The sequence below is a fragment of the Felis catus genome, chromosome C1 (genome assembly GCF_018350175.1).
Source record: "Felis catus isolate Fca126 chromosome C1, F.catus_Fca126_mat1.0, whole genome shotgun sequence".
NCBI classification, from domain to species: Eukaryota; Metazoa; Chordata; class Mammalia; order Carnivora; family Felidae; genus Felis; species Felis catus.
Genome location: NC_058375.1, coordinates 149,495,063 through 149,508,699, shown reverse-complemented (window position 1 = coordinate 149,508,699; position 13,637 = coordinate 149,495,063). Strand labels below are relative to the sequence as shown.

At 37.3% G+C, this 13,637-nt stretch overlaps 1 protein-coding gene across 4 annotated transcripts in view; it reads left to right on the top strand.

Moving 5' to 3' along the window:
* The window catches only part of PLA2R1 (phospholipase A2 receptor 1), a 119,019-nt gene that overhangs the window by 65,599 nt on the left and 39,783 nt on the right, over window positions 1–13,637 (top strand). For all 4 annotated transcript variants that reach the window (XM_045033854.1, XM_006935305.5, XM_045033855.1 and 1 more), the window contains 2 exons: window positions 10,926–11,128; window positions 12,837–12,982. In XM_045033854.1, the coding sequence (XP_044889789.1) occupies window positions 10,926–11,128; window positions 12,837–12,982 (349 nt within the window). The remainder of the gene's footprint in view (window positions 1–10,925; window positions 11,129–12,836; window positions 12,983–13,637) is intronic.

Genomic DNA, 13,637 nt, shown 5'->3' with positions numbered 1-13,637 from the left:
TACCGTCAATCAACAGGATATAATTGATATCTATAGGCTAGTTAACCCATCAATAGCAAATTACACATTCTTCTCAAGCTCACATGAAATGTTCACTAAGATAGACCACATATGGCCAAAAAACATACCTTAACAAATTTAAAAGAATAGAAATCATATAATGTCTTCTGTTGGTCCACAGTGAAATTAAACTAGAAACCAATAACAGAAGGATAGCTGGAAAATCCCAAAATATTTAGAGATTAAACAACACATGTCTAAATAACATGTGGGTCAAAGAAGAAATCTCAAGAGGAATCTTAAAATATTTTAAACTAAATGAAAATGGTAATCTAAAATCAGCAATCTCTGGGATGCCTGGGTGGCTCAGTAGGTTGAGTGTCCGACTTCAGCTCATGTCATGATCTCATGGTTCATGAGTTCGAGCCCCACATCAGGCTCTGTGCTGACAGCTGGGAGGCTGGAGCCTGCTTCGGATTCTGTGTCACCCTCTCTCTGCTCATCCCCTGCTCACACTTTGTCTCTCCCTCTCTCTCTCTAAAAAATAAATAAATATTAAAAAAAAAACCCAGCAATCTAAGTATTAGAAGAGAAAATTAAATCCAAAGTAAGCAGAAGAAAATAAATAATAATAATTAGAGCAGAAATCAATAAAATTGAAAACAGGAACTCCATAAAGAAAATCAACAAAACCAAAACCTGGTTCTTTGAAAAGATCAATGAAATTGATAAGTTTGTAGCCAGGCTCACTAAAAAAAGAGAGAAGACATGGGGCACCTGGGTGGCTCAGTCATTTAAGTGTCTGACTTTGGCTCAGGTCATGATCTCACAGTTTGTGAGTTCAAGCCCCACACCAGGCTCTGTGCTGACAGTTCAGGGCCTGGAACCTGTTTCGGATTCTGTGTCTCCTCTCTCACTGCTCTTCCTCCACTCATGCTCTGTCTCTCTCTCCTTCAAAAATAAATCATTAAAAATTTTTTAAATTAAAAATAAAAAAAGAGAGAAGACACAAATTACTAACATCACAAATAAAAGAGGAGGCATCACTACAGATGCCAGGGACATTAAAAGGATAATAAAAGAATATTATGAACAACTCTATATCCACACATTTGATGACCTAGATGAAATAGACCAATTCCTTTAAAGATATAATCAGCCAAAACACACACAAGAAGAAAGAGACTATCTGAATAGGCCTACAGCTATTAATAAAGAAATTGAAACAAAATTCATAACTTTTCCAAACAGAAAGCACCAGGTCCACATTGGTTCACTGGTGAATTCTACCACACATATAAAGAAGAAATTATGCCAGTTCTCTACAATTTCTTCCAGAAGACAGAAGCAGAGGGAATACTTCCTGTCTCATTCTGAGGCCAGCATTACCCTCATACCAAAATCAAAGATGTTGCAAGAAAAGAAAACTAATGACCAATGTCTCTCACAAACAAAATAGCAAAATCTTCAATAAAATAATAAATTGAATCCAACAATATAAAAAAGAATTATACACCACAACCAAATGGGACTTATCCCAGTTATACAAGGCTGGTTCAACATTCGAAAATCAATTAGTGTAATCCATCACATCACCAGGCTGTAAAACAAAAGTCACATTATCATATCAATGGATGCAGAAAAATATTTGACAAAATCCTATACCTATTTATTTTAAAAACTGTTAGCAAACTAGGAATAGAGGGGAACTTCTTCAACTTTATATATTTAATTTTTTTAACATTTATTTATTTTTGAGACAGAGACAGAGCATGAGTACAGGGGGGAAGCAGATTGAGAGGGGAGACACAGAATCTGAAGCAGACTCCAGGCTCTGAGCTGTCAGCATAGAGCCCGATGCAGAGCTTGAACTCACAAACTGTGAGATCATGACCTGAGCCGAAGCCAGATGCTCCCTGACTGAGCCACTCAGGTGCCCATCTTTATAAAGAACATCTACAAAACCTACAGATATCATAATTAATGGTGAGAAACTAAAAGCTTTCCCACTAAAATCAGAAACAAGGCAAGGATGTTCCCTGTCAACAGTTCTTTTAAACATTGTACTAGAAGGCCTAGCCAATGTAGTAGGATAAAATAAAATAAAATAAAATAAAATAAAATAAAATAAAATAAAATAAAATAAAATAAAATAAAATATATACAGATTGGGAAGAAAGAACTAAAACTTTGTTCACAGATGATAAGATTGTCTATGTAGAAAATCTGAAAAAATCAATAAAAAATCACTTGAACTAATAAGTGATTATGGCAAGATTGCAATATGAAAGATTAATGAACAAAAGTCAATTTCTTTCCTGTATAACAGCAATGAACAAATGGAGTTTAAACTTAAAAACATATTATCATCTACATTATCACCCCCAAAATGAAAAACTCATATATAAATCTAATGGAATATATATAAAATCTATATGAGGAAAACTATACACTTTAATGAAAGAAATCAAAGAACAAGTAAATAAATGGAGAGATATTCCAAGTTCATGGATAGAAAAACTCGGTATCATCAAGATATCAGTTTTTCACAAACTTCCCTATAGATTCAACACCATCCCAATCAAAATCCCAGGAAGTTATTTTGTGGATATTGAAAAAACTGATTCTGAAGTTTATATGGAAAGGCAACAGACCAAGAATAGCCAATTCAATATCGATGTAGAAGAACAAAGTCAGAGAACTGACACTACATGACTTTAAGACTTAAAGCTAGAGTAATCAAGACAGTGTGGTAAGACAAGTCAGTTGAACATAAGAGAGCCCAGAAATTGACTGACATAAAACATAGAGCTAAATGTGAGTCCCAAAGCTGTAAAACCCTAGAGGATAACGTAATAGAAAACCAGATGACCTTGGGCAAAACAATGACTTTTTAGATGTAACACCAAAGGCACAGTCCGTGAAAGAAACAGTTGATTTGCTGGACTTCATTAAAACTAAAGACTTCTGCTCTGAGAAAGCCAGTGCCAAGAGAATGAGAAGACAAGCCACACACTAAGAACAAATATTTGCAAAAACCACATCTGACAAAGGACTGTAATCCAAAATATACAAAGAATCCTTGAAACCCAACAATAAGAAAACGAAGGACAAGAATTAAAAATGGACAAAAGATCTTAAATAAAGATATATAGATGGCAAGCAAGCATATGAAAATATGTTCAACATCATATGTCATTAGGAAATTATAGATTGCAACAAGATACCACAGCACACCTATGAGAATGACCAAAATCCAAAACACGGGTGAGGATATAAAACAATGGGGACACTCATACATTGCTGGTGGGAAAACAAAATAGCATCCCACTTTCAAAGACAGTTTGATAGTTTCGTACAAAACTAAACATACTCTTACCATATAACCCAACAATCACACTCCTTGGTGTTTACCCAAATAAACTGAAAACTGATATTCACACAAAAATCTACACATGGATTTTTATCGAAGTTTTATTCATACTTGCCAAAACTTAAAATTAATCAAGATGTCCTTTAGCAGGTGAATGGATAAACAAAATATGGGACATCTAGACAATGGAATATTATTCACTGCTAAAAAGAAATGAGCTATCAAGCCGTTCAAAGACATGGAAGAAATTTAAATACATATTACTAAGTGGAAAAGGCCAGTTGAAAAGTCTACAAACTACGTGATTAAAACCATAGGACACTCTGGAAAAGGGAAAACTATGACACAGTAAAAAGATTACTAGTAAAAAGTGGTTTCCAGGGGTCAGGGGGAAGGGAGGGATTGATAGACCGAGCACAGAGGATTTGGGGGGCAGTGAAACTATTCTATATATACACAGTGGTGTATATATGTAATTATACATTTGTCCAAACCATAGCATGTACAACACCAAGAATGAAACCTAATGTAAATCATGGATTTGGGGTGGTAATGATGTGTCACTGTAGGCTTTAACAAATGTACCATTGTGGTATGAGATGTTAATAGTGGGGAAGGTTTTACCTATTTGAGGCAGGAGGTATAAAGGAAGTCAGTACTTTCCACTGTTTTGCTATGAATTCAAAATGCTCTAATATACATAGTTTATTATTCTTAAAAAAAACCTATGCTTTAAAAAGATGACTGCAAGGTGAAGTTAAGACAAATCAGATTTTTTGTGTGTAAGCATCGGTTTAGGAAATGTGTATAGAAACTGGTGACTTGCATGGCTGTAAACGAGAAACATCATAATTCACTCAGTAAACAACCTTCTTATTCTACAAATCTGTGAATATTATTAAAATGCAGACAATAGTGAAGTTCCATGTCACACTATTACTGAAAAATAAAAAAAACCTCAGGCTTCATTTCTAATATACCTCGGAATTTTGTTAGGAATGTCTATACCTGTCAAAATAAATTAATACATTTTGAATAGACAAAATCTTGGTTCTTAATGTTACCTTCCTTGGGGCATATTTGGATGTCTAAAATCTGGAACTGAAGCAGAGCTCCTTGTCATTCATAAGTTTCTACTATAATTTATTTGAGTGGCACTACTCTTTTCCTCTTCTCCCTGAAGCAAAAATAATATCATGATGCTCAGTTTGGCTGCTCATGCTGACTGACATTGAGTAAATTGTCTCTGAATAAGATGAAAATGTAAATCTTTTTTTGAAGAAAATAGCAATATAAAAGCCTCTGTGTTTCCTTTTTTCTTTTAAATTGCAGTTTGCAGAAATGCCATCCTAAATCACATTTTTTCCCTGCCTGTCACAAAAGTATCCATTAACTTTGTCCTCATGTCAGAATCTTAATCCAGCCCAGACTGACTATATAAATTGACCACTGAATAGGAAGCCTGCAGTTTTTTTATAAACTTAGCCAAGACTCTGTCTTTATGTCATATCATCAAAATATTCAATCTGTGGGGGAATCACAGTTCTGCCACTTTTTTCAACATTGTATTATGTTCACCAGATAGTGTAATGACCCACCATATACCCATCACCCAGTGTCATCAATTACCAACTCACAATCTATCTTGTTTCATCTATATACTCACCCACTCTCCCCAACACTTCTAATATTTTGTCATAGCAAATCCCAAACATCATATTGTTTCATCCACAAATATTTCAATATCATCTCTAAAAGATAAAGACTTCTTTTTAAAAAATGTGAATATAAGACAATTATTACAGCTAAAAGTAATTAACTATAATTTCATAATATCATAAGTCTTCAGTTAATGCTCACATTTCTAAATGATTCATAACATTATACAACAGATTTTACAGTTTGTCTGAATCAGGATCCAAAAAGGTTTATACATTTGCAGTTGGTTGATAGATCCCCTAAAGTCTATTTTAATCTCTACATTTCCTTCTTCTTTGCCCCCTCCTATTTTTAAAAAATTTTATTTGTTGATGCAAGTGGGTTGTTTGTCCTGCAGAGTTTCCTACAGTCTGGACTTTTTGATTGAATCCCCGTATGTTGTTTAATGCGTTACTCTATCCTCTTTATTTTCCATAAAATTGACATTTTTATTTTTAAGAAGGTAGAATCAAAGGCATTATATAATTCAGATTTTCTTTTCTTTTGGAAAACCATTTCATAAGTAGTTGTGTGTTCTATCTTAAGGCACATAATGTTCACTTTTCTCACTTTTTGCAATGTTAGAAGCCGCTAATTATCAATGCCTAGATCCATTGATTCCTTAGGGGTTACTTCATAGCTTCCTATCTGGGATATCTTTAATTTTTTTTTTCAACGTTTATTTATTTTTGGGACAGAGAGAGACAGAGCATGAACGGGGGAGGGGCAGAGAGAGAGGGAGACACAGAATCGGAAACAGGCTCCAGGCTCCGAGCCATCAGCCCAGAGCCTGACGCGGGGCTCGAACTCAGGGACCGCGAGATCGTGACCTGGCTGAAGTCGGACGCTTAACCGACTGCGCCACCCAGGCGCCCCTGGGATATCTTTATAAAGAGATAGTTTCCTGCTATTTTACTAAAACAACAACAGCAAAGAGACTGTGGCACTTGGTATTTTAAGAGAAGTAACTATTCAGGTAAAACAGGAAAACCAGTTTTGATACATACTAACTAGTACCAGTAATTAAAGGGAAAAAATGGGGACTTTCTTATTTAGGGACACTAAATGGGATAACTCCAGAACATTAATCCCAGTTGTCCCAAGTCAATAGAAATCTTCTGCCAGTGACAAAGAAAATGGGATGCCAGTAGAGTAAATCAGATCTCTTTTTCTTGAAAGTGCCCTCCACATAGCAAAGAAAAGTCTGTCCAGCAGGTGGATAGGCTGATCCATTTTAACGCTTCCCAGAGTTCTGAAATGAGGACAAACATATTCTCATTTCTGGGCACTCTTTGGGTATTTTCATATTTTTTTTGTAATGATGTAAGTAACTGTCATACAAGGTAAAAGTGGGATCAGAGATCTTTACGGAAATGCTGTGATCACACACAGAAAAGAAACATGACTATAGAAAAGGAGGAACATAATTGAGGGGAAGATTCAATCATTGATTCAACAGCTATGTATTGAATGCCTGCCTATTCTGTACCTTGGCATTGTCTCATAGTAGACATAGTTAAATCTGTTTTCAAATTCTGCATCAAACCCCTCACTGTGTGGCCTTAGGCAAGTTACCAAACCTCTGTGCCCCAATTTTTCCATTGGCAAACTGTAAATACTGATATGATATCCATCTCAGAGTTTTTGAAGTTAAATAAAGACCATATAAAATACCTAACAGCATTACACGGAAGCTACCCCCATTGCATCACTTTTCTGCATGAAGATGGAGAAAAGGACAGAGAAGAAAGGTGGGTAGATCATATGATCATATGATTTTTTTTCTTTTAGTCTATTGATATGGTGGATTACATTAATTGGTTTTCAAATGTGGAATTATGTTTGCACACCTGGAATAAATCTCACTTGGTCATAGTAAAAAAAAAAAAATGATGGGAAAGGGTTATTGCAAGGAATGGGAAAATAACGAAACAGACTAAAGAAAAATAATTGTCCAGAGGCTCTGAAGGCCCAGCTACAGTTACCTCCTACCCTGAGGCCACAAATAGATTTTGTTTGTCTGCTTTCAGATATTTGACCAGAGAGGTGAAAAATGGAGGCTTTCTCACCTCAGTTCAATTTATATGGTTAGATAGCTTTGTCAAATGGAAGGGGCTAGAGCAGTGAGTTGGAATTTCTTAATTGACCCAAAGTTATCCTCTTCGTGTTTTTTTTAATGTTTATTTATTTTTGAGAGAGAGAGAGAGAGAGAGAGTAAGTGCGCGAGCAGGGGAGGGGCAGAGAGATGAGGGACAGAGGATTTGAAGCAGGCTCTGTGCTGACAGCAGAGAGCCCAATGCAGGGCTCTAACTCACAAAACCATGAGATGTGACCTGAGCCAGAGTCAGATGCTTAACCGCCTGAGCCACTCATTCATGTTCCATGGACAGAGTGAAGGGGGATAGACGGAGGGTAAGGCAGATAAGGAGAATCAGTTTAAATGTGAGATTCACCACTGAGAAACAGAATGATAATTTTTCTCCAATGGGAGATGAATTATTGAATTTGAGAACAATATCTCTGGGAGAAAAACCCCCTCCACTCCCACCCATACCCTACCTTTATTATTTGGCTTTTGCAAGCATGTGTACAATTTAGGATTATAAATTTGGTTTATATCTCCCTTATCCCAGTCTCCCTTTATTACACTGCTTTACTGCTTCTTTGGGGCTGAGACTCCAAAATTCGGGTCAAATGTTCCATTAAGTTAACCACTTTAGAATCCCAGTAACATTCCCACAGCACTTTCACCTTCATAGTAGTTCACAAACATCTCCTTCTCTACTAATGAAGATGAGTTGAGTATCTATAGTATCTAAAACCAAAGCTATTTAATCATTGTCTGATGTGAAAAAGTAAGACAAAATGCAAGACCAACAACAAAAAAAGTATATTACATTTTAAATTTGCTGAATCGAGCTTTTTAAAAATTCCTTGAACGTGCAGGCAGAACTCATGCCACAAAATCCCAGCTTTTGTAATAAACAGTCAAAAAAGAATAGAAGCAACATCTTAGGGCTGGTTTTAGCCCTTCCTATCTTTCAGGGTGCTTTTAAATACATTATTCCATTTGATCTTCATGAAAACCACTGAGGAAAAAAAGGAATTCTTATCCCCACATTTCAGACAAGGGTTTTTTTGTGTGTGTGATTAATTAACCTGTTTGAATTTTGAGTTACTAAATATTTGTGCTGAGACTAGAAGCCCATACTTCAGGTTCCAAGTCAAGGATGCTGGGGAAGGATGATGGAATTGAGAGGGAATGCATGTACCCAGCTCTCTCAACTAGAGCAACTCCATTAGCATATTATGTTTGAGGCTTTCATGTGGATTTCCATAGCTCAATTTCATTACAATCTCATCACAGGGGAGTATGCAACATCCCCTCTATTGTTCAGGACCCAGCTAGATTGTGAGATGCATTCCAAAATTACATTGAACAGGACTGCAAAGCTCCTGTTCAATTATTATTGCAGTTGCATGCTATAATCTTTTCCCCTTGTGTGGCCCCCAATCTTTCATTCATCTTTAACACTACCTAGGTGTTCTGGCCAATGGAGTCGACTAACGGCTTTTGTATAGACCAACTCTCTTTTGACTTTCTTTGCTTCTATACAGGTCATACTAGTCATGTTTTCTTGTTTACTACTGGACATTTTCACCTTTGTGGGTCTCTCTGACATATCAGCACACACACACACACACACACACACACACACACACACACACACGACTGTAGGCTTCTTGTGGATGGCCATGATGCCTGGTGTCTAACACAGTGTGTACACTCAGGATTGCTGAAGACACAAACACGGTTCTGTAGCCCCCTTATTCTTTCTCCTTTTCCACAAACTCTTCCATTCCTTTAGGAGAGGCTCCTTGTATGTCCTCCTCTGTCTTCTTTCTTCTCTCTTCCCCTCTTCTTCAACCCTCTCTTTAGTCTTTCTGTGAGTGTAAAATAACCACCCATGGCTGACAAGGATAAGTCCAGTTACCATGTGTTTAAAAAAAAATTGAAGCCATTCTTTGTGATGGAAATTAAGTAAAACACATATATAGTTCCAAGTAACTACATTTTTAAAAGTGCCTTTAGGTCCAGAGTCATCAGAGTCCTCAAATGCTCCATCTCTAATTGCTTGCTTTTTTTTCACAAGCATCCCTTGAAAACTCTTTTTCTCCTTTTCAGCCCTCAAAACACAGCTAAAATGTCAGTTGCTGCAAATCCTTTACTGATATCCCGAGGCATACTCCATCACCCCTTCTGAAATCTTCCACAGAAATCTTACTATAGTACTTCACACATTATGTTCAATGCAATTAATGTGTCTATGCCTCACACTAAAATAAGGGCTGGGGTTGTTTGTTTTATTTTGTTTTGTCCTCCTTTCTCTAGTAGCTAATATACAGACTAGCCTGGTATGTAGATATAGATGCACAATTTTGTTGTGGTTGAATTTGATTTAGATAGATGAATGATCACTTTGGCTTCAAGAAAAAAGGTTCATTCTTACTCAATTTTTATTCTATTTTTCAAATGGGATTGTTTTCTATTATTCACTGAAAATTGAGGGGTATTTTTTTTAGCTATCCTACGAGTTGTATAGAGCTAACAACAAACTTGGCACCTTAACTCAACAAAGAAATTGTTTCTATGGAAAAACATGGTTAATTTTCCAAAATGTTCAAACATACACAAAAGAATAGAGCTTCATCCAGAACTAGATGGTCTTTCCCTTTCCCTTAATGTCTGCCTTTATTCCTGCCCCCAGTTTTACTCCATACGTAATTTAGCTCATTCTCTCCACTCTCCCATGGTTGGCAGTTTGGTTTTCTGTGGTGTATCTTGCAGTCTGCCTTGAATCCATAATTTATGTATTTTCCTGGTCAAATCTATTTCTCAGAGGGTAAGCACTATGCATTTTTCATTGTTGATTTTTCACAATGGGGTATGAGAGCATGATGTACAGAGTAAGTGCTCAGTAAATGGTGGGCTAAACTTTTCTCTGCTCAGTTAAAAAAAAAAGCGCAATAATTGGAAGTAGAGGAATGTTGGCATTTGATTGAATTAAATTCTTTTTTTTTCAACGTTTATTTATTTTTGGGACAGAGAGAGACAGAGCATGAACGGGGGAGGGGCAGAGAGAGAGGGAGACACAGAATCGGAAACAGGCACCAGGCTCCGAGCCATCAGCCCAGAGCCTGACGCGGGGCTCGAACTCACGGACCGCGAGATCGTGACCTGGCTGAAGTCGGACGCTTAACCGACTGCGCCACCCAGGCGCCCCGGCATTTGATTGAAATATTGGGGATTTGATTGGCTATGGGGGATATTTCAGTCCCAGGTTAAACAGTGCCTAGTTTTCTATCATTTATCATCTGAGCTCAAAATGTCTAAATTTCAGTCTTCACAGGCTCTCTTCCCTCACTTTTTAATCTATTCTTTTCTCCAAAGATGAAGAGAAGATAGTCCTGTTAGTAAAGCATTCTTTCTCATCTTTATTGTTCTTATGTGGTCTCTTCATTATGAGATGTCAGTTATGCAACACTCCAAAGACCAGTATTCCAAGAACAAAATGTTCTAGTCATTCTGGTATTAAAAAGTGCTGTTTTCAGGGTGCCTGGGTGACTCAGTCTGTTAAATGTCTGACTCTTGATTTTGGCTCAGGTCATGATCTCACAGCTGATGAGATTGAGCCCCACATTGGGCTCTGCGCTGACAGCGTGGAACCTGCTTGGGATCTCTCTCTCTATCCCTCCTCAACTCACGTTCATTCCCTCTCTCTCTCTCTCTCTCTTTCTCTCTCTGTCTCTCAAAATAAATAAACATTTTTTAAGTGTTGTTTTCTGCTTTTAGGCTACAGTGGTGGCTGTGTTGTCATGCGAGGAAGGAATCCACCTGGTCGCTGGGAAGTGAAGGACTGCAAACAATTTAAGGCGATGTCCCTGTGTAAGCAACCAGTGGGAAATCAGGAGAAAACAGAGCAGGAAGAGAGATGGCCCTTTCACCCCTGCTACTTGGACTGGGAATCAGAGCCTGGCTTGGCGAGCTGCTTCAAGGTGATGCCAAGGGTATCTAGACATTCTGAATGGAACAAACGTTATTTCAGTTTTGTCCATGTATCTCAAATTCCTTTATTCCAGAGCAGTGCCTGGCACACAGCAGATACTTAATATTTGTTGGCTGCCTCTATCTTTTCAATTATATTCCAAAATTTTAAGTTGAAAGACTGACATATCCCTGGTGATACTGAAGGCCTCTTCACGAAGATTGTTATCCAGGCCCCAGTCAATGTTATTTTTGTTGCAATGTACTCCTCACTGGGTATTGAAATGATACAATTCCATATTGTTTGTAAGAATAAAGTATTTATTATGGAATACTATCATTTTGCTGCTAAGAATAGCTTTTGCAGCTTGCCAGACATCTGAGGATCAAACAAATTAATACATATACTTGATATGTGTGTGTACCTGTGTGTATGAAAAAAGTGTGTGAAGAAATGTCTTTTTGCAAATGAGCTTTAGATCCTAGATATAAATCACTACCTACAATCCTCTTATCATGAAATATCTGTGAGTGCACTCAATTTAATGTACACATGCACAATCCTACACTGAATTCATTGGGTAACAGTGACCTCACAAAGCAGTAAGTTAAACTTTACAAATGAGTAAACTGAGGCAGCAGGATGAAGTGATTTTCCCAAGATCACAATTATTTGTTGACAGAATTGGAATAAATTCCTGGTCTTGGGAATCCCAGTTCAGTGCTTTTTCTACCATATATTACCCTGACGTGACAACAAATGTAAAGGTGTGTTTGATGGGCATGGTGGTAGGATTGATGAATTTTAAGTGATTCAAGAAAAGGTTCCCAGAGGAGCTGAGTTTTGACATATAATTTAAAAGATGGAAAGGCTGTGCTGTGGCCCAGAGAACTGGGAAAACCATTCATTCTGGTCTCAGCAAATCAGAGCTTGGCGAAGCCTGGCCGCAGGGTGCCTGCCTGGCGTCAGAAACTCGGGAGCAGTGTCAGGCAATTAAAAACAAGGAGGGCACAGAGGCCCAGGATTTGGAGTTCTGTGTTTTTGGGCCCTTACCCTTGATCTTAAATAAAGTCAGGACCAGACTCTCCATTTGACTGACTTCTTCCTGCTACTGCAAGGACAGCTGAGATACAGCAGAGAATTTAGGCACAGCTAAAACCCAAAGAACTTAGTAATATACCTGCCCTAGGTCCCAGGTCTCATTTCTCATTTCTTGCTGTGGGTCAGCCAGATTCATGATCCTTCAGCCAATTCTAATTTGTCAGAAGGCAATCTGGTGGGATGGAAATTCATGGGCTCCTGCAGGAAGGAGTGCTGGATGTAATCCTAGTCCTGCCTATTTGTAGCTCTGTGACTGGAAATTTGTAATCTCTCTTAGCCTGACTCTCATTGTCTCTTGACAAACATTTATTAAGGGACAAGTATATGCCAGTTACAGGAAATTTAGAGGAAAAAAAAAAGGAACTCAAGGAGTTCCTTTATAAAACTGAGCTGATTCCTTCTATCATTCTGATGAATTTGTTGTGAGAATAAAATGAGATAACAGTTTTACGATGAGTAGACACATTCTAGTTCAATAAATGTTATTTTCCCCTACTGGGTCAAGCTTTTAATATAGATTAATGACAATTATATTACTGTTATTTTCTTGTCGAGAATTAAACAACCTCACCTTATCCATGATAGTGTCAACTTTTCTTTGCTTCTTACTAAACCAGGTATTTCATAGTGAAAAAGTCCTGATGAAAAGAACATGGAGAGAAGCAGAAGCATTTTGTGAAGAATTTGGAGCTCATCTTGCAAGCTTTGCCCATATTGAGGAAGAGAATTTTGTGAATGAGCTTTTGCATTCAAAATTCAATAGGTAAATACTTGTTCATTTTGAAAAATGCAATCAAATATTCTGTCTCCCAGTTATGAGTTCTCAGGGAAGAGTATCCCAAATATTTGTTTAAAATCTCAAGTATTTAAGCCTAAAAGCAACTAGCCATTAGTTGTGAAAGAAAAATACGTACATATACAGTTTTATATTTATATTGCACCCAGTTCTCATTACATAAAACAAAGAACAAAGTGATGATTGTTTTGATATTTGAAATTTTTTCTGTGTACTTCAAATCAGAATTTTAGAGCTTCTCTGCCAAACTCAGTAATTATCTAGCCCCGTGATTTTCAAACTGTTGCCTGGGAATCCCAAGAGTCCTGGAACTCAGGACTAGGAAGGGAACAAGGGACAGAAGTCCCGCTTCTGTGCTCACTGACCTACGAGAGCAGCTCCCACCAGCTCCTCTTGTATTTATTTTGTTATAATAGAGTCCATGTAAGATTTTGCTTGGAAAAAAAAGAAAGCCCTATTGATTGATTCCCAATTTTACATTTGAGGAACCAGGCATTCACTTGTTGACATCTACCTCGCAAGTTTACAGAATCTTGAACTGCATGGAGTTAGAAAATCAATTTAGTTTAAACTTGAAGAAACGTAAAAGGCTTGTACTATTTTCTACCCAATACAAAAATTC